The sequence below is a fragment of the Sminthopsis crassicaudata genome, chromosome 2 (assembly GCF_048593235.1).
Source record: "Sminthopsis crassicaudata isolate SCR6 chromosome 2, ASM4859323v1, whole genome shotgun sequence".
In the NCBI taxonomy this organism is placed as follows: domain Eukaryota; kingdom Metazoa; phylum Chordata; class Mammalia; order Dasyuromorphia; family Dasyuridae; genus Sminthopsis; species Sminthopsis crassicaudata.
The window spans coordinates 491,985,241-492,008,905 of record NC_133618.1 but is presented as its reverse complement, the minus strand read 5'-3'; the positions used below and the strand labels follow the sequence as shown (position 1 = coordinate 492,008,905).

Sequence of the window (23,665 nt, the reverse complement as noted above, 5' to 3'; positions counted from 1 at the left end):
TGTTTGTCTCTGTTTCCTCATCTGTACAATGAACAAACCCAAATGGAGTCAAATGGGGACATGAAGAGTCAAACATAACTGAAAATAATTGAACAACAGTCAGTTTATCGATGGAATAACTCTATTATCATTAAGCATATAAGAAAATATTCTAAATCATAAAATTAGAGAAATTCAAATTGAAACAATTCTGAAATAGTGCCTTACAACCTATCTTTTTGGCAAAGATCACTCCCCAAAATGACAAATGTTAGAGAAACTATGGGAAAACAGGTTCCCTAATATATTGTTGCTAAAGTTGTGAATCAGTCTAACTAATTTGTAAAGAAATTTGAAACTAAGCGATGTTCATATCCTTTGACCCAGGAACACATTTACTTTACTCCTATAACTCTGCATTTATCCATCTATAAAATTCAAACAATATCTACTGCTTACTTTAATAAGGGCTATGAACACAGGGTTTAGAAAACATAAAAACATTATAGAAATAGGGTTTGTTTTTATTGTTCTGAGCATTTTCATGCCCATGTTCTCCACTGAAATATGAAACAATCCAGTAGATTGCTCTTATTAACCTTCACTTACAGGTGAGAAACCTGAAGGCTAGAGAACTGTAGTCATTTTCTCAAGATTGTCCTGCTAGTTGTTGACAGACCTGCCACGTATTCCTGACTCCTTATGGTTATGCTGCTTCTCCAGGGAAATTAACTTCTTCTCTCTCATTGTGACACAGAGCTGCAGCCTTCAACGTGGGTAGTGGACACCGAATATGGGAAAGTCCAAGGCATTGAAGAAACACTGCAAGGATTTGACACACCTGTCCATGTTTTCCTGGGTGTTCCCTTTGCCAAACCTCCTCTTGGACCCCTGAGATTTAGTCCACCACAACCTCCTGAGCCCTGGGAAGATGTGAAGAACACCACTACATATCCACCTATGTAAGCAAAAATCTTCTGCATCTTTTTGGGACTTGAGATATTACCATGGGGAAAAACATGGAGAATCATGTTGTCATTGTTGGATTAGTTTCTAGGCAAACCTTTTGAAAATCCTTCATTTTGCCTCCCCTTTTGAAATACTGTTTCTTCTCATTTTAACTCCCTTCCTTAATCCTTATCAGAGGCTGGAGGGCTTGTTGGAGAAGAAACTTTAAGGTTTTCACACTGGACTGATCCTAAGATATAATGTGATTCACCTAACCAGGGAACTTGAGCCAAAATGAATAAATAATGGGCCTACTCCAGTTTCAAACACAAATAGGTGCTATGTGCATTGATTTTTCTACTCGTTTATAGTCACATAAAGCCCTGGGCACATATTACCTGGCAGAATGGCAAGCACCCTTTGCTTCCATTAGTTAGTCATGCCAGGTGGCACTGGTCACCTCTGGTTATACAGCAGTTTGTTCATTGACCACAGTGGGTTCAGTGAATATAAAGCAAGTAATTTGGAACAAAATTACTTAGAGTAAAGATGAGGGTTCTAGCACTGGCTCTACCACTTCGTAGCTGTGACCCAAGACCAGTGACTCAACCTCTCTGTGTTTTTCATTTCTACTTTAAAAATGAGAGGACTACTCCACTTACCCTATATACTCATTGTATAAATGAAATAAGGCAATGAGTACAGGAAGTGAATATAGTTAGGTACAACTCTAGAGTCCCAATTGGGCTGACTGTTCTTGGAGGAGTTACCCTAATGTTTTAAAGAGCAGAATAATTTTTACAGTACCTCCACTTTAATATGAATGTCTTCCTCCTTTTCCAATCTTGTTCTTAACACCAGTTAATATTTTATCCATAGATAAAGCTGAAAGAGACATTAGATAGCATCTATTTCTACTTTCCTATATTGCTAAAGAGAGAACTGAAGCTCAAGGGAGTTAAGTTATATGTTCAAAATCCACTAAAAATTTAGTGGAACTTTATATAAATCATAAGGAAACTAAAGAATTCAGTAATTTGTCAAATCTTCAGTACTTTTGAGTGAAAGCCAGAGTAGAGTGATGATCTGAGTCATCTTCTTGTTTCCATTATTTATTTCCAATATGACCTTGGACAACACACTTTTCTTCTCTGAGTCTCAGTTTCCTCATTTGTAAAGTAAGGATTTGATTAGTGGCCTCCAAACTTCCCAACCTCAGGCAAATTATTCTATCACTCCAAATACTGAGATGTTGCTGAAAAGAAATGATTTTCTTATGCTTCATTGAATAGGTGTGTCCAGAACCCCAATGCATCCGAATTCTTTAGGAACCTTTACTCCATTCGGAATAAAAGCATCTCATTGACATATTCTGAAGATTGTCTGTACCTAAATATTTACACGCCAGCTAACCTGACAAAGGAATCCAAGTTACCGGTAAGAAGCCTAAGGAAGGAGTGGGCTATCATTCGGAAACAGTAGATGAGTTATAGTTATCTCAGCACAGCAGGAAACAGCCCTTGGTCTGGAGGGAGTAGCAACAGATTGAGATCTCCCATGCCTAAATGTCAGGCCTCAGTAAGGTCATTTTATTTGCCTTGCTTCACCTCAGTTTCACTCAATCATAGCTTAGCACAGAAGTGGGAACTACACACATGTATCTGGGAGGAAACAAGAGATAGCAAAATAAAAGCAAAATCCAAAAGTATTTTAATTTGTTTTTCTACTTCAGGTCTCTCCCTTCTCCAGTCCTTCCACCACATACAGACAAGGGCAACATTGTCACTTCCTTTTTTTTTTTTTTTTTTTTTTTTAATTTTTTTTTATTAGCGCTAGTAATAATAATAATAACACCTACCTCACAGAGCTTTGAGCATCAAATAAGATAATACTAGTAAATCCATCTTTCCAGGCTTATTTTAAATTATTTTCATTGAGGTACTTTTCAGATCAGATAAAATAACGTTTGAATTTTTCCTTACACATGACTTTCCATCTCACTCACATCTTGGGTACTTTTGCACAGGTTCTCCTGAATGCCTAGAATACTTTATTTTCCCCACCTCCGCCTCTTAGAATCCCTTTAAAGCTCCACTCAAATACCACTTCTTCCCATATGAGGTCTTTCCTGAGTTCCCCAGGGTCTAGTTCCCTTCCTAGCAAAAAAAAAAAAAAAAATTGTCTTCTATTTATTTTATACATCTTTGTATAAATTTATAATTAACATATATACATTAAGAATGTGAGCTTGATTGAAGGAAAAACAGGTTTTGACCTTATTTCCCTAGTATAAGGTATAGTGTTTGATATATAGTATAGGTTTAATAACTTTGATGCAGAACAGAAGTGAGTACAAGCAATAATGTTGTAAAAAATTACTCAGGTATATTTTCTGTCAATAAAAAGTTATAATAAAAATAACTATTTGGTGATTGTCTTATATTTGCAAAGTACCTTCATCAAAAGCCTTTCATTTATTAAATGAATGAATGAAGGTATGTAAGAAAAAACATTTCAGTGGCATCACATGGGATCAAAATGGCAGGAGGAAAGTTTGAGGATCACAGTCATTGTATTGAGGGAAAAATTAGGATTTCGAAAAGAGAAATAATTTGCCTTGGGTCACAGAGAAAGATTGTGATACAGTCAGATTTAGAATACAGGATACCTATTGCAGGAACCTTTCCTCTATATTTACATACTTCTTTCCTGAAGAAAAGTATCATAGAGATCATAGAGTCTGGGCAGTTTAGAGATTCACTTTCTCAAGTTCCTTTCAATTCTGCCCACATTGATCCAAACTTTTTCCTCTTGATTTCCCAGGTGATGGTGTGGATCTATGGAGGGGGGCTGCTAATGGGTGAGGCTTCAACTTATGATGGACTGGCCCTCTCAGCCCTTGAGAATGTGGTGGTGGTGACCATTCAGTACCGCCTGGGAATCCTTGGGTACTTTAGGTAAGATCTGGAGGGAAGGAATTCAAATGACATCTCATAAGAAATGGGAGTCTGCCACTGGGGCTACAGTTCTGCCCTTGGTACTCTCCTTCTCTGAAATCCTGATTCTTACAGAAACTGATTTTTCAAAAGCACAAATATAGGGCACTCACCCTGAAAGGCAATATTTCTATTTCTTGCATTTACCTTCTTAGAACCTACTATATATGTAGCCATATTGTATTGCTTCAATGATGTAATTTCCATGAGGTCATAAGGCCTATGGTAAGTCTTGTGCCTTTTGCACTGTGAACATATAATTATTGCCAATGTCACTGCAATCCTGCTATCTATAGTAAGGGTTATTATTTAATATCTATCCAGTCAAAGATGGATTGAAGACCCTTTAGGTATTTTCTCCTTCCATCTGTACACATTGACCCCTTCTCATGCAAACCATACAATTTAGTTTGACAAACATTTATAAAAATTCCTGGAATGTTCGTGATTCAGAATAGGGTGGGGGCAAAAACAAGGCATGTCAATAATCTTGCTTTCAAGTAGCTTACAGTCTAAATTAGGGAGAAAGGCTAAGTAACTATGATAAATAAGGGAGAGTGAGGAAAACATAGAGGGAAGGTATGAACAATTGGAGCAAGGAAAGTCCCTTTTCATCTAATATGGGAAAATGCCCAAGGAAGGCATGGAGGAGGCAGCACCTGTTCTGAGCTTTAAAAAAAAAAAAAGAGAGAGAGAGAGAGAGAGAGAGAGAAAGAGAGAGAGAGACAGAGACAGAGAGAGAGAGAGAGAGAGAGAGAGAGAGAGAGAGAGAGAGAGAGAGAGAGAAAGAGAGAGAGAGACAGAGACAGAGAGAGAGAGAGAGAGAGAGAGAGAGAGAGAGAGAGAGAGAGAGAGAGAGAGAGAGAGAGAGAGACTTGGAGAAAGGTTTAAGGGGAGGGAAGAGACAAATTACTGGCGTGGGGCATGTGTGAAACAGGAGAAACCAGGATGAGAAAGTGGGGTATAGTAAAATCAAATTGGACTGAATCACAGAGTATGTGAAAGGGAATAATTGATAAAAGCCTAGCCAGGTAGGCTGAAATCAACTGATTTAGAATCTTCAGTGCTGGGGACAGGAGTTAATTTGTTAGGAAAAAAATGAGTCATTAAAGTATTTTTTATAGAAGAAAGGAAGATATTAGGAGGATCATTAGAATGATTTAGATTGTAGTGATGTGGGAGGTGGATGAGAGAGAAGATAAACTAGAATTAAGAACATTTTTGCACTTCACAAAATGGCCTATGTTAAAAATGATGGAATTTTTTTTTTAACTGAATGCTAGTGGAGCACAAGGTCTGACATTTTTGACTAAGAAAGAAAGGCTTTAATTATATGCCCCAAATATGTTTTCTTTCTTACATGATCCAGCCCGGCTAAATGTACATAGGCTAATCAACAGATTGTTGGCCAAGCTGGTGACCTATAGTTCAGAGGGCTTAAAATCCATTTTTATGGAAAAAAATACCCACACCTTTGGAAATCATGTCTCTTTTGAAATGTGGCTCCACAGAGTATCACATATCTAGTATTTGAGCTGCTCTAACGAAATCTACTCCAAATTCATTATAGGAAAAGCAATTGCCAAAGAAAGTGAAATTCATTTGTATTTCAAACTATTTTTGCATTCAGATATGAACATTCATTTACTTCTGTGTTTCTTCAGGTGTAAAGTGAGGAGGTTAAACTAATGAGCTTTGAGGCTGTTTCTAATTTAAATCCTTGAAGTTAGTGTCAAGAAATGAGAGGTAGTGCAGTAAAAAAGGAAGATCTTACCACTGCTCTCATAATACATACAATGTAAAAAGGAGGATATTTATGGATAAACGACATAAAAATAACAATATTGAAAACTGAACTGGATTTTATTAGAGATAAGAAACCTCCTTATCATTACTCCCAGTTTCCCCATGTAACTAGCTATTCTGGATAGTAATGCCAATATTTTTAATGTTTTATTTTTTATCGAAATTTATTTTACCTACCTTTAGGTAAGTGCTATTAAAGTAAGTTAAGTATCAAATGCCATTTTTGAAATAAAGTTTTTCCTGTAAGTCAATTTTCTTTCTACTGCACTACCTCTCATTTCTGGACACTAGCTTTTGTTAGAAGATTAACCTTTTGATAACCATTCCCCTTTTTTACATCCATCCATCCATCCATTCATCCATCCATCCATCTATTCATCAAACACTTATCTCTCCATTCTTCTATCTATCTCCTCTCCTCTCCTTTGCAGCACTGGAGATGAATATGCTTTGGGAAACTGGGGTTCCTTGGACCAAGTGGCATCACTTCAATGGGTCCAAAAGAATATTGCCAATTTTGGAGGAGACCCGAGCTTGGTGACTATCTTCGGTGAAGATGCGGGAGGTTTTAGTGCTTCAGCACTGGTGAGATTTCAGAATCTTGAGTTAAAGAGTTGTGCCAGTGTTTCTGAGCTCAGGGTGGGAGCACTGGAAACTCAGAGATTTCTGGTATAAAAAGAGACTTATTCTTCCATCAGTATACAATGACCACAATGGTTCAAACAATCTGTTTCATTATGTTCTGGGTAGTAGAATGTTAATGATTCAAATACAGAATTGGCCATGCCCTAGGACCAATTTTAGATAGCTACTCATAAAGAATGTTTAATTTTTCACATGATGTTCTTTTATAATAACAATAACAACAACATATTTATATAGCATTTTAAAACCATTTTCCTCATAGACTCTATGTAAAGTAGGCAATGTATGATTATTGCTCGTATTTTAAAAATGCAAAAACCAGTGTCTCAGATAGATGTAGTAGCTCTAGTCTCAGTGATAAGTCATAAGAATTCTTGATTAGAAAAAAAAAAAGTGAATCAGTAGTTTTTCTATAACTTCAATTCTTTGAGAACTCTCTCAGGGTAGAGATACCCTGAGATAAGGATACACTGATAAATTTCTTGTCTAAGGTCTCATAGCTGGTGAGTGTCGAGGGAAGAATTTGAATCCAGGTTTCTAAAGTGCAGGGCTGGCCTTACATGAACCAGGGCTGCTTAAAACTTTTTCTACTGATGACCCCTTTTTGCCTGACAAATTTTTGTGTGTCCCTGGGCACATAGGCTTTTAAAATAGGTATGTCAAATATTTAAACGATAATAAATCATAATTTCATGACTGCACATTCAATTGCACTGTATTATATGAGGTTGCAACCCACAATTTAAGCAGCTTTTCCATATACTACGCCAGACTCTATTTTTCTATTTTATTTAATTGTTTAGGCAATTTGAGTTAAGTAATTTGCCTAAAGTCACACAGCTAAGTGTGTCTGAGGTCAAATTTGAACTCAGGTTCTTTGGATACTAGGCTCCAAGCTTTGTCCATTGTGCTATCTTAGTTGCCCCTCTCTGTCTCTATTTTATTTTATTTTTTTACTTTTTAGTAGATTTTTTATTTTTCAAAGCAAATGCAAAAACATTTTTCAACATTCACCATTACAAAACACTCTGTTTCAAAATTTTCTCCCTCCTTCCCTACCTCCTTTTAGATAGCAAGTAATCTAATATAGGTTAAACATGCAATTCTTCTAAACATATTTCAACATTGATCATGCTGTGGAAGAAAAATCAGATCAAAAATGAAAAAAATAAGAAAGACAAAATAAATAAAGATTAAAAAAAAAAAACAAGGAAGCCAACACAACAAAAACAAAAAAGGTGAAAATTCTATATAGTAATCTGCTTTCATTCTCCATATCCTTTCTTTGGATGTGCATAGCTCTCTCCCCCACAAGACTATTGGAACTGGCTTGAATTAACTCATTGCTAAAAAGACCCAAGTCTTCTTGTTCATCCCATAATCTTCTTTTTGCTGTGTACAATGTTCTTTTGGTTATGATTACTTCACTTAGCAGGAGTTAATATATGAAATCAGCTTGCTGATATTTTCTTATAGAGCAATAATATTCAATTACATTTATATACCACAACTTATTCAGCCATTCCCCACCATTACCCAATTTATTCCCTATTTCCCAAGGTATCCACTTAGTTTCTTCTTCCTCGCCATTAAAAGGCTAATGCAAACATTTTTGCACATATGGATCCTTTTCCCTTTTTTGTGACCTCTTTGGGATACAGACCCAGTAAGAGTCTGTTTCTATTTTACCTAATTATTTTAGGAACTAAGTGGTATATTCAGGATTTTTTTTAAATTAAGGTAAAGGAAGACAGTTTTGTCAGCATTGTATACCCCAGAGTAAAGAAAATCATGATTACCCTACCATAGTAACAATTTTCCTTTTGAATAATAATTTCATTCTCTACTGTTGCTCTCTTAGGTTCTGTCTCCTTTGGCCAAGGGTCTCTTCCAACGAGTCATTTTGCAGAGTGGAGTTGTCCTTCAAAAAGCTCTCTTCAGTCATAACATCAAACCACTTACTGAGGTAGGATCCTTATATTATATCCCATTTCAAAAAACATGACTGGATTCATATATTTTAAATGGCCAAAGGAGAAAGTGACATAAGAAGTCATCTAGTTTAATTACTACATTTTACTTAAGAATGGTGGCCCTGAGTGAATTGGAAGCAAAGATTTGAACACTAGTTTTCTGACTTCAAATTCAGCAATTTTTCTCTATACCATGTTGTCATAAATTCAGGCACAAGGTGGTTTGGGTATAATTATTTTACCTGATGGACAATAGGAAAAATGTCTCTTGTTGCATTTTGTTATAGAAAATTGCAGCTGTGGCTGGATGTGAAACAACCACATCTGACACTCTAGTTCAATGTATGAGACAGAAGACAGCGGATGAGATCCTGCATATAACAGAAGAGTTGGTAGGTGATCTTATTGTCCTTCATTTTTGCCACTTTAACAACTAGAGAGGCACTTCAGCTTCTCTAGTTTCTCCATGCAGCCTGGCAGGTTACTCATGGCCAATTTGTTAATATTTCCAGAATGATAAATAGTCATATTTTTTTTCAAACAAAAGCCTTTTTTGCATTGCTGGGAGCAGATGGCATAGTTGGTAAGAAGATCATAAAAGAATTCCCCTTTTGTATTGCATCTATCATCCCTTCTGGAAGCTTTCTATTTTTGGATTGTGTTTTTATTAAGGATTCAAAGAACTATGGGTAGTTTCAATTTTCACAAATGTCCCTCCAACCAGCCCTGGTTGACTTGTTAATTGCCTAAATCATTATATGGGTAATGGATTTTGGGGTTTAATTTCTGATGTTCACATGTGTGAGTATAACTTTAAGTTCCTTCCTGCTCAAATCAAGTACCTTGGAGAATTTATTCCTTTAAAAAGGTCCAAGACATGGGGACTGGGGCCTGTGTATTCTGGAGCTATAGAGAACCAGATAGGCTTCGACTTTCCTTAACAGAAGGATATTTAGCATATGATCTCTTTGCCTTCTCAGTGTAGTCTACCTGACCCTGGACTAATATTGCATCCATACATGAGGGGCAAATATGGCCTTGAAATGGTCATTTAGATCCACTCAAGCCCCTCCAAAATTGGAAAGATAAATCAGACAAATGAAGGCAAAGTAATTTGTTGGAACTAAATTGACTTGTATATTCACTACAATTCTCTGCTTTGGTACCAATTTATCAGCAATGGCTAAGGAATCTTGGGAGAAACTCAAAATTGTAATTTATAGAGAACAAGGGCCAGGCCCTTTTGGCATGTTTAAAATACACTAATGGAACTCTTCCTGCATGTATTTCAGGAACATTGGTATAGTTTGCACCAATGCAATCCTTATTTTAGACTTAAAATGTAAGCCAAGTATCATAGGGTGGTGATGGGCTATGAAACATTGGACTTATCAACAAATTGAGAAAAAAAGTGCCACTACTCATTTCCAGAGAGTTTATCTCAACTGTATTTTCTTCCAAAGGCTTTCGATAAATTAGGAGTAATAAGAGGGGAAGCACTTGAGGTGGGGGCTTCAAATGTAATTTTGTAGACACCTGGTTACTTCTTTTGTGACCCTTATAACTTGCCTTTGCTAAGAAGTATCGGAGACAAGATGCCCTGTGTTCTTCTCTGAGGCTTTATGAAACCAATATGAGAATGAACTTGACTGTCAAATCAAGCTGAGCTCGATGAGCTCTTTTTGGGAAATTTCTTTGTCCATTCTTTTTTTTTTTTTCTTTTCTTTTTTTTTTTTCCTTCACAGAAATTATACCACTTGGAGTTCACAGGAGATCCCAAAAAGGTACATTATCTATGTTATTTTGATTTTACCTCTTGGCTCCTTTAAGTTACTCAATGAAATAATTAATGAATATTCATGAAGCACCTACTATGCATGTGGCAGTGTCAAGTGGTAGAATTCTTGCTACAATGTTCTAGTTAACTATAGAAAAGGTAGCCATCTCTGAATGAAATAATTCAACATCATAACCTTTAAAAATATGTCATTATACACTTGGGACACAATGAACCATACAAGAAAATTACTTTTCAGGAGTGTTACTAACCTTTTCAGTTTCAGAGTAGCTTCTAGACCAAGGATTGTGTGTGTGTGTGTGTGTGTGTGTGTGTGTGTGTGTATGTGTTTATGTGTATCCTTTTGTTTTATTGGAAGGGATTTTGATACTTTAAAATTATAAAATAAAATATATACAATTACAGAAGAAATGAATCATGTTGAAAAATAATTATAAAATATTTTTTAAAAATACAACTCAAGTTCACAAATATCAGATTAAGAAATGCTAATAAGGCTTTATATACCTTTCCCCTACCATCCTAAAACCTCTTTGAAAAGAATTCTGTCGATAAGGATATGGGAAGTAAACCTTTTTTATTCCTGTCAGAAAATTTGAAGTAAAAATACCCCAGCATTATAGAATAATACACCATTTTAAGTGAGTTAATGATTCTTTAGAGTAGTCTCAGAGATAAAACCAAAGCTTCAGGCAATTCAAGATTTTCTTACCAATCTCTGCACTCCTAGTAAAACCCTATGAAAACAGCTTTAATTGCAGTGGGAGATTTTTGTTCTGGACTAATTATTAAGTGGAAAATATATGAAGTAGATTGATTATTTGACACGTTATGTCTTGTTCCCTCATTTCAGTAGTGATCTATCGACCTTTCTCATCACCTTTTCTATAAAGTTAGCTGTTCTCCTAGCTAGGTTAGTATAGGTAGAAGTTATTGTAACCTCAAGCTTTTTGAAAGATGTTCTCCTAAAATTCCATCTATTACAAGAAATGCTCTTGAACTAAGCAGAAAAGATATCATGACAAATTCCCTTCCATCCCAATATCTCCATGTATGACCTTGTGTATCTTTCCAGTTCCTTGTCCCATGACTGTATTTAAGCTCTGGTTTATGTAGGATGTAAATATTTTCTTTCTTTTTTCAGCCATGTTATTCCATTGATAGTCTATCTCTGCAGTTTGGTTTGTATTCATGGTAGTATGCTATAGAGGAAAGCATCTTGTATTAGAAATTAGACTATGATTCTAGACGTTGCTCTTCTCTCCTCAGTCTCAATTTCATTTGAAAAAAATGAGATGCAGAATGTTTTGTTTTGTTTTGTTTATCTTTTGTTCTAGAAGAGAACCATAAAATCAGGAAGATGATGCCATGATAACCAAGTGATTTGGGTTTAAGAGACCATAGGTGGTGCGAAGTCATGAGTCTCCCTTTCTCCTCTGGAGCCATTTGGGTCCAGTGGCAAGATACAGATTTTAAAGATTTAAACATAAAAAGGCCAAGATCTTTCTCTCCATCCAGACCTTCTTACTTTATAGATAACCAAAAAAACTCCTCAGGAAGAGGAACTGTTTCGATCGAATCTGCAATCCATCTATCACTGTCATATAATTATAGAAATGTCCATAGAATAGAATGTTTGTTGAATAAGAAGGTTCAATTAAGTGATTCCCAGGCCCATTTAGTTCTGTGCTGCGATCCAATATCTCCCTTGAAACTCAGTTTTCTTATTTGTATAATAATCTAGTACCACAGTCATGTCACTTCCTGCCTAATAAGAATGTCAGAACCAAATGAGAAAATAGATGTCTATCTGAATTATAAATGAGAAACTGCTGTTTTTCTACCTTGAACAATTTTATTCAGATTTAGGGATTCATAGAATTTAAACATGGGAAGGACCCTAGTATTTGTCTATGTGCACCCATTCCTGAAAGGAATCTTAACCACAGTATACCTGACAACTGATCATCTAACCTCTTCTTGAGGATCTTTACTAAGAGGGAAATCACTACCACCCAAGGAAATCCAGTCCAATTTTTGTTGTTGTTGCTGTTCAGTTGTTTCTGTAGTACTCAACTCTTTGTGACCAATTTTGGGGATTTTCTTGGCAAAAATATTGAAGTGGTATGTGATTTCTTTCTCTAGCTCACTTTATAGATGAGGAAATTGAGGCAAAAATGGTTAATTGGCATGTCCAGGATCACACAGTCAGTGTATGAATACAGAGTTGATCTCAGGTTTTCCTGTTTCCCAGTCCAGTGCTCTATCTATTGTGGCATCTCTCTGCACATATTGTAGTTTTAGAAAGATTGTAATTAAGAAGTTTTTCCTGACATAAAGTCTAAATGAGTTTTTGCAACTTCTATTCATTGCTTCTGCTTATACCTTCTTGCACAACTTCCAAACCTCTTCTATCTGATAATCATTGAAATTCTTGAACATGGATGACATTTTATCCTTCCCCCTCCCATGTTATGTTTTGTAGTATTTTCAAAAAAACATTTCTTTCATGGATTTAAATGCCTTCACCATTTTTGTCTATACTCTTCACAGTGTCCTTTAACTCACCAATGTTCTTTGTAATTTAAGCTATCCCTAGATGAGCAAAACAGTTAGTATGGTAAATAGTGAAGGCAAAGTAAAATGGGACTATTATTTTCTTATTCCTGCAGTTGTCTCTTAATGCCAATGAAGATTACATTAGCTCATTTTGCTCTCTACATTCTACTACTAACTCATATTGACTTTGTAAAAAGTCTCCAGATTTTTCTTTCAGACAAATTGCTATCTAACTACATCTTCTCGATATTGTATTTATTTTTGAATTCAAGTATAAGATACAACATTTATTCCCACTAGATTTGAATTCCTCAGATTTATCCCAATGCTCTTTTAAGATATTTTTTAATCCTAACTCTCATTCAGTTTATTTGCTTGCCCTTCTAACTTTGGGATATGTGCAAATTTGATATTCATATAATATATGTTCTCATCAAAATCAGTGATTAAAAGCCTAAATAGCATATAGTCAGATATTGGAGTAGGTTTCCAGTTTGTTTCCAGTAATTTTTTGCAGTGATTCAGACTCAATGCCATTTTTCACTACCAAAGACCTGAGAATTTTGTTCAGCCACCATCAGTAATACCTTCCTACATTTGCGACTATGCAACAATATTTAGATGTTCTAATATACTAAAGTGAAATAATTTTCAATAAAGCCAAATGTAATTGATTCATAAGTTACCAATTCATTGGTGAGATTAAAACAATGTCTACAAGTGTCTTTGCAATTCAGTCACTCACAGTAAAATTTCAGGTCCTTTCCCCTCCTGACTTTAACAGAGGATAAGGAGATTATGTCCCTCCCCTATCAAGTATAGAGAAAGGATATACAATTGAATTTATTTTGTTTTGAGGGGGAAATACAGCTATAGTACTATTTTCTTTCTTTCAGGATTATGTGTTCATACCTACCGTTAAGGATGGAGTATTTTGGCCCAAAAGTCCTGAAGAACTCTTGGCTGAAAAGCAATTTGCTGACATTCAGGTCATAATGGGAATCACCAATGATGAATTTGGCTGGATTTTACCAACTGTAAGAGCACCGTTTTTCTCCTGGAATTTTGTGTTCATCTCTTTTTCTCTCTAGGACCAGAAATTCCCCTTTGGTTCATCTGAGCAAAGGCTTCATTCAGTATGCTGGATGCTCCTCTACTGATGATTCTGAGCTAACAACCTATACTTCTGTTGCCTAACACAAAACACCATTTCTAAGGATTTACTTTAAACAATTGTTAAGTTGTTATCTGGGTGAAGTTTGTGTCTATCACTTCCACTCAAAGAATCTTAACACAGGTGAAATGAATTGATTGGACTTGATCAAGAGCTATTTAACTCTAAATCCCATGATGAATTAACTCACTTGAATACAAATAGTAATTATTCTTGTGTAAATGGTTCAAAGTTACCTCTACCAGGGGCATCTATATTCTAAAAGTTAACATCATAATAAGCTATGGAAATATGCTTCTAATATCAGTAAAGCCTGCTTCAGGCTTCATTACTATGTCAGTAGTAGCTAGAAGATACTCATTGATCAACCTTCTGGGCACTTTGAGATTCCCCATTCTGTCTTTTCAAAAGAAACGAAGCAAATGTTGTTTTTAAGGATTGAAAAAACACTGCTTTACTCATCTTTTTACTTGTGTGGTTTTCTGGAACATTTAGTGAACTATAGTAATTTATTAAACAAACCTTACTACCCTAGTAATCCGAAAACTTTCCTTCCAATTTGAAGATAAAATCATCTTCCTCATTTGCGTTATATAATTTCTTTTAGTTTACATCAATGCTTTTTGTGAAACTTGGTTCTTTTTTTCAGGCATTCGGATATCCTCTGTCAGAGAATGGATTGGACCAAGGAACAGCATCAAAACTGTTATGGGATTCATATCCACTTGTTGTAAGGAATTTAGAGACTTAGAATATAAGATCTGGGAGGCATCTTAAAGCATAGATAGCCAAAATCAGATAAAAAAAGCTTAGTATACTGAATGTTAAAACTCAAGAGACCCCAATGTTCATCTTGCTCAAAGCCCTCATTTGAGAGAGATGGGGAAGGCTTGTGGCACAGAGAAGGGATGCAATTTCTCAAAGGTCATATATCTAGCTTGTGACATATCTGGGCCTTAAACCCAATCTACTGATGAGCAATCAGATACCCAATCTACTGCAATTTCCTCAGAGTTATTATGCTCTCCATCTCAGGGAAGACACCAAGTACTCAAAGAACAAAGTTTCTAGAAAATAGAAATTTTTGAGTTTTGTTCTGTATTTTTAAAGCAAAATTTGACAACTGAATATCCTAGCATCATAAGTGTCACAAAAAATATTTTAAGAAATAATATTTAAAAACTAAATTGATTACCCATACAGATTGTTCAGGGTACAGAAAAAAGTGGTATGACTTGTAAAGTAAAATCAATGAGAGAATATATATATTAAATTCATTATATCTTCTCTAACTGATACTCCACTCATTTTGGAAGTAAGTTTGCCCACTTTAGAAGCAGTGGGATAACATATTGTTTAAACTTGCTTTAGCCACTTATCCAAATATACTTTATATTATACTTTTTTTTTATTGTTTTAGCTCCCTCTTTTAGTTGGGCAACACTGAGGTAGAACTTGACCTGTAATTTTATTGGAAATTTCTGATGAGAAAAAATGTTTTGCTAATTCTGATTGGCAACTTCTCAGCAACTTATTGTTTTAGAGAAGAGTTGTTAGCATAAAAAAACTAAGAAACTAATCCAGAATCACATAGTATGTTTCCAGAAACAAAATCGACCCCAAATCCAACTCCCTATCTGCCATATCATGCAGTAAGAAATCTGTCTTTGTCATCTCTCTTTTCTGCTAATTATCTAGCACAGGAACCAAACACAAAATAGTAGTCCTTAAAATAGGCATCTTACTTCTAATGTCAGTAATGTATTCCACAAAAACAAGATTTTAGAAGAGACTACATTTTAAGTTAATACAATAGAAAATGTTATAAACAGGTTATTGGCTTGAATAATTTATAGTAGGATTTCATATTATGAAGAGACTTTTTATAATGTATTCACAAGGTTGTGAAAGATATAAATTGGAGTAACTTTAAGTAAGACATCACATCTATTGAAAGATGAATTGAAAGATGGGTGGAAATGAATGAATGTGACTATTTTTTCACTCCTTGCTTCATTGACTATTTTAGGAGATCCCTCAAAACCTTGTACCTGTGATAACTCAGGAGTATCTTGGAGTGACAGATGATCCTGTCGAAAAGAAAAGGCTTTTTCTGGACATGCTAGGAGACTTGACAATTGGAATCCCAACTGTGATTTTGGCTCGGCATTTCAGGGGTAAATTTCTGAGGACTATGAGATGGGGAGATGGTGATACAGCATGGTATATGCCTTACAACTTTTAGTCAAAGATATTAGCTTACTTCATAGCTTCTTGGGACAGACCCTACCCAGATGCTTTGGAGACACTTGGCTATATAATGAAAAGATTTCTGAAATTTGAAGACCTGAATTCAAATCCTCAATTGAATATTTCCTTGATAGAAAGGACTTGAAGTTTCTTATGGAGATTATGAGATAGGAGCATTGCTGAATTTAGATTAGGGGCATTTGTCATCTGGGAAGGAGCAGCACTTTGGAGAGTGTCCCAAACTTAATTGTGATTGCTAAATATTGACATATGATATATAGTTATTCCTTCCATATTGAAATGTTCTCATCCTAGTTTCAATATGCAGGGATTGGCAAAAGAAAATAGATGGAAAATTTGAGGGGAGTTTGTAGAAGCCACAGATGACACACAATTGCCAGCAGGACAGAAGTTTAGAAACTCAGAAATGTAGAAAATACAAGATTCTTATTGTAAAATATCAACCTAAGTTTTATAATAAGGTACTCTGAACTCCTAATAAAAGAAAAAAAGAACAAGACTTTTCTATTTCAAAGGGAGAGCAAAACCTTTTACGTGGATTTTCAAATTTGTAGCGGCATCATGATCTTAACTCCCATGATATGGAAGGGATAGTGATATTAGATTTTATTGCTAGTGGGACTCATCTAGTTGAGTCCTTTTTTTTACATTTTAAGAAGTTGAGAGCTACATAACCTTTCAACATTATACCTACCTGTAAAAAACTAGATCAGCTTCCCTTATCAAACAGTGGCTGTGATGACTGTGTTTGTATACCAATGGGATTTCAATAGGATATAAAACTCTGAACAAGATGAGCTCTATGCTCATAGTGAAATCTGAACTTCTATATGACTAAGGCAGGACTCTGGTTCTTAATGAACATCTCTGGGCTAAATAACAACTTTTGACATAACATCCTTTATTCATTGTGGGCCATTATAATTCATCCTTCTGTTGACACCTTCAGTTGTATTATATGCCCTAGATTTAGGCTTTTCAATCACTTAAAATGATTAAATAGGCTAGAGAACAAGCCTTTTATTATTTTTAAGGTTCTCAAAGAGTGTTTCAGATGTCCCAACTCTGATAAAAGATTACTCTCTTTTCTTTTAGATTCAGGTGTACCAACTTACCTGTATGAATTTCAGCATAAGGCCAGTATTTGGGGAAATATAAAACCAGCAACAGTCAAGGCAGATCATGGGGATGATAATTTTTTTATGTTCAGTTCTCCATTTTTAAGAGGTAATAGATCTTTATTCTCTACATAAACTTTATAAAAATGTTACCTAATCTCCTTTTCTAAAGAAAAAAAAATATATATATATACATATATATATATAGATATATATATATCTATATATCTATAGATATATATATCTATTAGTCCTTATGTGTATTTAATCCCTTTAGATAACCAAACTACTTTCTTATCTCTTGTCTCATTTGGTATTTAAAACACCTGTGAAGTAGAAAGGGTGATTTATTATTATCTTCAAATTATAGATGATAAAACTGAATGTCAGAGAGTGAACTGGCTTATTAGAACTAGAACTTGAACAAACATCTTTGACTCTTCACCAAAAGTCTTTAAGCAGAGACTATACCACTACTTGTTAGGAATGGAGATAGTATTAGTGTTCTGGGAAGGTTGAATTAGAAGAGATCTGAAGTCCCTTCTGGATCCGAGATTCTCTGATTTTGAGCAGTGGTTCAACTCTTTTCCAGGAGACTGATTTCCTTTAATGATTGCCATACCTTAGAAAATATTCATAATGACTTTGGGAGAACAGTCTCCTTCAAAGGAAGTGCACTTGAGGTTGAGTCTATGGCCAGGTGGCTTCAGCTTTGTTAATTTTTTTGTTCTTTCTTTGTTTCTTTCCCCTTCCCCCACCCAGGCAATTAGGGTTAAGTGACTTGCCCATGGTCACACAGTCAGGTAGTATTAAGTGTCTGAGGTCAGATTTGAGCTCAGGTCCTCCTGACTTCAAGGCTAGTGCTCTATGCACTGCACCACCTACCTGCCCTCCCTTTGTTCATTTTAAAGCTTTGACCTCTATACTTTTCTCCAATTGTATCTCTGGCACATTCTGCCACTTAATGGGGCTCCTTAGGGATTCCTAAATATTACCCAGTAAGGAAAAAGTATCTGAATCCATTTTTCTTATGAATTTACTTTTCCATTGTCAGTACCATGAATAGCCTTCAGGTAGAATGTTTGACTGAAACTTGTATAATAGTGAGAACAATGGATCTGAAGTCTAAGAATCTGGGCTCAAATCTCAGCTCTGTTACTTACATGATATTGGCAGGCCATACCACCTCCTCTTTGGTTCTCAGGTCCCCAGCTCGTAAAGGGAATGGGTTCAACTAGATGAGTTCTCCAAGCTGTTAAAACTGATATGTTCTATAATCAATATTTGTAAATCATGGTTAAGATTAAGTTGCTGTTGTCTCAGTACTGGGGTTATATCCCAAAGAGATATTAAAGAACGGAAAGGGAGCCACATGTGCGAAAATGTTTGTGGTAGCCCTCTTGGTAGTGGCCAAAAACTGGAAACTGGGTGGATGCCCATCAATTGGAGATTGGCTGAATAAATTGTGGTATACGAATGTTATAGAATATTATTGTTCTGAAAGAAATGAGCAACAGGATGATTTTGGAGAGGCTTGGAGAGACTTACATGAACTAGTGAAATGAGCACAACCAGGAGACCTTTATACACTTCAACAATACTGTATGAGGATCAGTTCTGATAGACATGGCTCTCTTCAACAATTAGAGGATCCAAATCAGAACTAAATGATTAGTAATGAACAGAACCAGCTACACCCAGAGAGAAAACTATGGGAAATGAGTGTGGACCACAATATAACATTTCCACTCTTTCTGTTATTGTTTGCTTGCATTTTTGTTTTTCTTCTCAGGTTATTTTTATCTTCTTTCTAAATCTGACTTTTCTTGTGCAGCAAGATAACTGTATAAATATGTATACATATATTGTATTTAACATACACTTTAACATATTTAACATTTTTGGAACTACTTGCCATTCTAGGAGAAGGGGAAGGGGGAAGGAGAGGAAAATAAGGGTCAATGTAAAAAATTGTCCATGCATATGATTTATTAATAAAAAGGTATAATAAAAAAATCTAGACTGAAAAAAAAAAGATTAGGTTGCTGCTCAAAAAGAGCACCTAGAATAGAAATAACATATAAAAGAGATATCCAGAAGTTTGAGAGGAGAAGAGAGTTTCCAGGAGGCAGTGAGGTATAAAAGCAAAGACTATAGAATGGACACTGAAGACAACTTTGCAATTTTGTTCATTTACCATTTATATTCACATTTTAATACCTATATTCTTATTTTCAGATGATTTCACAGAAGAAGAGAAGCGATTTAGCAGGACGATGATGAAATATTGGGGAAACTTTGCTAGGAATGGGTGAGAGTCATAACATAAAAAAGAGAAATGGTTAACAATTTTTATTGATAGCTCTAGTTTTTATATGCTGTTTCTTCTTTTAAAATTAATAACTTTTGAACCACATCTGAAATTAGATAATGAAATGCTTATTTATGATTCCCCCCTCTTCTGTAAAACAGGAAGGGAGGATACATTCTCATATCTCTTCTTTGAAACCAGGCTTGGCCATTACAATGTCACAGCATTCCTTTTTATGAATCATTACCATATTTTATTTACATTTTGCAGTCATTGTAGTTTTTTTCATGGTTCTACATGTTTCTGTCTACTTCTTATATTCATTATTTCTTATAGCTTAATACTCTCATATCCATCTACCACAACAATTTAGCCATTCTTCATTTCATGTTTCTCCACCATTTCTTTGCTCCTACAATCTTGGCTACTATAATCTTACTATAAACATTTGTGTACCTTTTGGATCTTTACTTTTCACATTAACCTACTTGAGGCAAATAACTAGCAATGGGCTTTTGGGTGATACAGAATATCAACATTTTGGTCATTTTATTTCTGTAATTCCAAATTGTTTTTTCTACAAAGGTTAGAGAAACCCATAGTATGCTAGTTTGTCTGTCCTTCTGCAAACTCTCTCACATTGACTATTTTTCCCTTTTGTGATATTTGCCAATTTTATGGGTGAGCAATTCATCAGAATTTCTTGGATTTATATTTCTTTTATTATAAGTGATTTATAATTCTTTCATCTGGCTATTTATATTTAGCAACATTTTTTGATCAACAATTCATATTTTTGAATACTTATCTGTCAGGTAATAATTTTAATCTAATGTAACTGTCTTAGATAAAAAAAATTATTTCCATATACTCGTGTTATATTTTCTCATAAATGTACATGACATTTAAATGGAAAATCAGCAGAAATTTAGAGTTAAATGGCAGAAAATCAGGGAAATATTCGGTTAAGGCTCATCATTATAGCAGTATTGTTAAGCTTTAAATGTCCTTTCTCTTATTTGAAGTCCTCATAAGTTTTCCACCCTACACACTGAATCTCTGCTGGATATATTGCTGAATTTGGATTCCAAACTGAACTCTTCCCTGCTGAATAATTCTTGATTGCCCATGCTAAGTTCTTTCTTACTCTATAGATAGTTCTTTTACTTCGTCTTAGAGGTATTTCCACATGAGTGACTGTCTCCCTGGATCTGCTTACATCTGGAGATTGTTTTTTTTATTTGCTCCTTAAACTCTTTTTAAGTAACTCTACAAACTCTTATATTGGTTTCTACTTCTGAGCAAGTAGAGCTCCTATTAAGTACCATGTCCAAAGGAGGAAGGAGGGAGAAATCTCTTTCTGTCTCTAGTCACCCCTCCTAAGAGTTAGAGTCTCTCTAGAGGACTGCAGTTAGTCCCTTAACCTTTAAATGACCCTAAATATATTGCTCCAAAAAAAGTTTGCTTCTTCCGACTCAAAGACTGATATTCACCCTTTGGAAAGGTATCACCAGGTTGTTCCCATTTTATTAACATGTCCTGAAGTTGTCAACTGTGATTACATCTTCTTGAGTTATCTGAAGTGGAGATTAGAGAAAAAGCCAGCTCCCTCTCCACTATCCCACTGCATCAAAGAGGGAATTTTTAACCAAATAATTTGGGTTCTTGAGTTTATCAAATATTGAGCTACTGGGTTTATTTGCTTATAATTCTTCTTTACCTAGTCTATTTCACTGATTTATTTTTCTGGTTTTTAATCTATACAAATAGTTTTGATAATATTACTTTATTGTATTATATGAAGAAAAAAAGTGCTCTGGGAAGGGGAAACTAAATGCCCAAATGCTAGAAAAATGTTATATGCATATATAGTGGATTGTCCAATTCTTCCTCCCTTTTAGCACTACAACCACTAGTAATTAAATGATCATTTCTGAAAAATATTTGTTACATTTCCAGAAACCCCAATGGTGGAAGTTTGTTGACGTGGCCTCAGTATGAGATAAATGAAAAATACCTGCAAATGAACATAGACTCCAAAATAGGCGAGAACCTGAAGGACAAGGAAGTGGAATTTTACACTAACCTGTGGGAAAAGAAATAATAGTAAATGTTGAATAGTAAAAAGATCATATTTAGATATTGTCTAGATAAGTCAATTACCTAGCCTTCAAAAGAAACCTCAGTGTATCTGGAAGAAAAAACATTTTTGCTTTAGTACGGGTGTCTAGATCAGGTAGCAGGGCAGCTTCTCAAAAAGAAGATGGAGGGGTAAAATGTAAACAGCCATATGTTAACCCCATGGTATGTGGGTGTGGGGCCCTGCACTTTGACACCTGGTAATGAGAAATCCAGAGTCAGTAATATTTTCTTCTTTCAATGAATATAGTTGGCTTGTGTTCTATTAAATAAAATCATTTGTGATTTTTGCTACTTACACCAGAATTTTAGTCTTTTCTTTGGGGAAAAAAATCAACCTTTGAAATCAACACTTTTAGCTCTTGCATTTGAGTTACATAACAGTTTTCTCTGTAATATTTCCTGTTTGGCCTATGGTACAAAATGAGATTCCCAAGTATTACATCCAAGAAGCATTTTTTCCCCCATGTGACTCTGCTTATCCAAAAGAGCAGGAAATCCCATTTGCTCACAATCTAAATGAAATCTTCAGAGGCCATGTAATAACTCTTTCATTATCTATTGATTCTACCCTCTGAAACTTCTTATCTACAAAGATAAATTGATTTTGTCACAATTCACATCCAACCCTACAGTGGCATAATATGTACTTGGGTTTCTTCTTCTTCTTCTTCCATCTTCATCTTCTTCGTCTCTTTTATCTTCTTTGTCTTTGTCTTCTCATTCTTCTTCTTCTTCTTATTCTCCTCCTGCTTCTTCTTCTACTCCTTCTTCTTTTCCCCCCACTTCTTCCTCCTATGTTTGTCCTTTTTCTTTATGCTTTCTTCCTATATTCTTCTTGTTCTTCTTGTGGGTAATAAAGAAAAAGAAAACATTCCAGCTGGTCTAAAGTATAAGAGAAAGAACAAGATAATACAGGCAGGTAAATAGGTTAAGGCCAGATTGTTTTTATTTTTTTTTATTTTTATTTTTTTAATAATACACTATCGATCCAAATACATGCAAAGATAGCTTTCAACATTTACCTTTGCAAAACCTTATGTTCCAGATTTTTCTCCCTCTTTCCCTGCTTCCTTCTCTCCAGGACAGCAAGCAAACTGATAAAGGTTAAACATATATAATTCTCCCAAACATATTTCCATATTTGTCATGCTGTGCAAGAAAAATCAGATCAAAATGAAAAAAAAAATAAAAAACACAAGAAAGAACAAAAAACAACAAGCAAACAACAACAACAAAAAAGTGAAAATAATTTGCTTTGATCCACATTCAGTCTCCATAGTTTTCTCTCTGAATGTGGATAGCACTTTCCATCACAAGTCTATTGGAATTATATTGAATCACCTCAGAGTTAAAAAGAACCACATCTTTCATAGTTGAATATCACATAATCTTGTTGTTATTGTTTACAATGTTTTCTTGGCTCTGGTCTCTTCATTTAGAATCAGTTCATGTAAGACTTTCCTGCCTTTTCTTAAATCAGCCTGCTCCTTATTTCTTACAGAATAACGATATTATATTATATTCATGTACCATAATTTATTCAACTATTCTTGTAATGATGGGCATCTACTTAATTTCCAGTTCCTTATAGGGCCAGTTTGTATACAGCCAATGTCAAAGATTAATTTCAAGGAATTTAATATGGATAAATTTTTCACATGTTTTACATGTAAATATATACTATATGTTTAATGTTGACATTAATTGGGTAATTCAAAAGAAAGATTGAGGCAAAGTTGAGTATGATCTAACTCTAAAAAACAAAAACATCTGACAAAAGGTAAAAATAATAATTATGTTATACAAATGAGATACCAAAAAAATAGACACAAAGACATTAGAAAGGGAGAGGTGGGCTCATAGTTCTGAAAACCTACTCACATAGGTACTGGGTTAAGTAGGCAACACTACATATATACCAAGAAAGGTATAGCATATTCCAGGA

The 23,665-nt window shown here is 34.9% G+C and overlaps 1 protein-coding gene across 1 annotated transcript in view; it reads left to right on the top strand.

The window, feature by feature from the left end:
- LOC141557586 (liver carboxylesterase 1-like) overlaps window positions 1–22,015 on the top strand; it is a 28,072-nt gene extending 6,057 nt beyond the window's left edge. The window contains exons 2-14 of the mRNA XM_074293450.1: window positions 737–941; window positions 2,220–2,364; window positions 3,751–3,884; window positions 6,161–6,314; window positions 8,236–8,340; window positions 8,635–8,739; window positions 10,093–10,131; window positions 13,601–13,741; window positions 14,528–14,608; window positions 15,908–16,055; window positions 17,245–17,376; window positions 19,506–19,578; window positions 21,538–22,015. Of these exons, the coding sequence (XP_074149551.1) occupies window positions 737–941; window positions 2,220–2,364; window positions 3,751–3,884; window positions 6,161–6,314; window positions 8,236–8,340; window positions 8,635–8,739; window positions 10,093–10,131; window positions 13,601–13,741; window positions 14,528–14,608; window positions 15,908–16,055; window positions 17,245–17,376; window positions 19,506–19,578; window positions 21,538–21,682 (1,607 nt within the window). The 3' untranslated portion in view covers window positions 21,683–22,015. The remainder of the gene's footprint in view (window positions 1–736; window positions 942–2,219; window positions 2,365–3,750; window positions 3,885–6,160; window positions 6,315–8,235; window positions 8,341–8,634; window positions 8,740–10,092; window positions 10,132–13,600; window positions 13,742–14,527; window positions 14,609–15,907; window positions 16,056–17,244; window positions 17,377–19,505; window positions 19,579–21,537) is intronic.
- The last annotated feature ends 1,650 nt before the right edge of the window (window positions 22,016–23,665 follow it).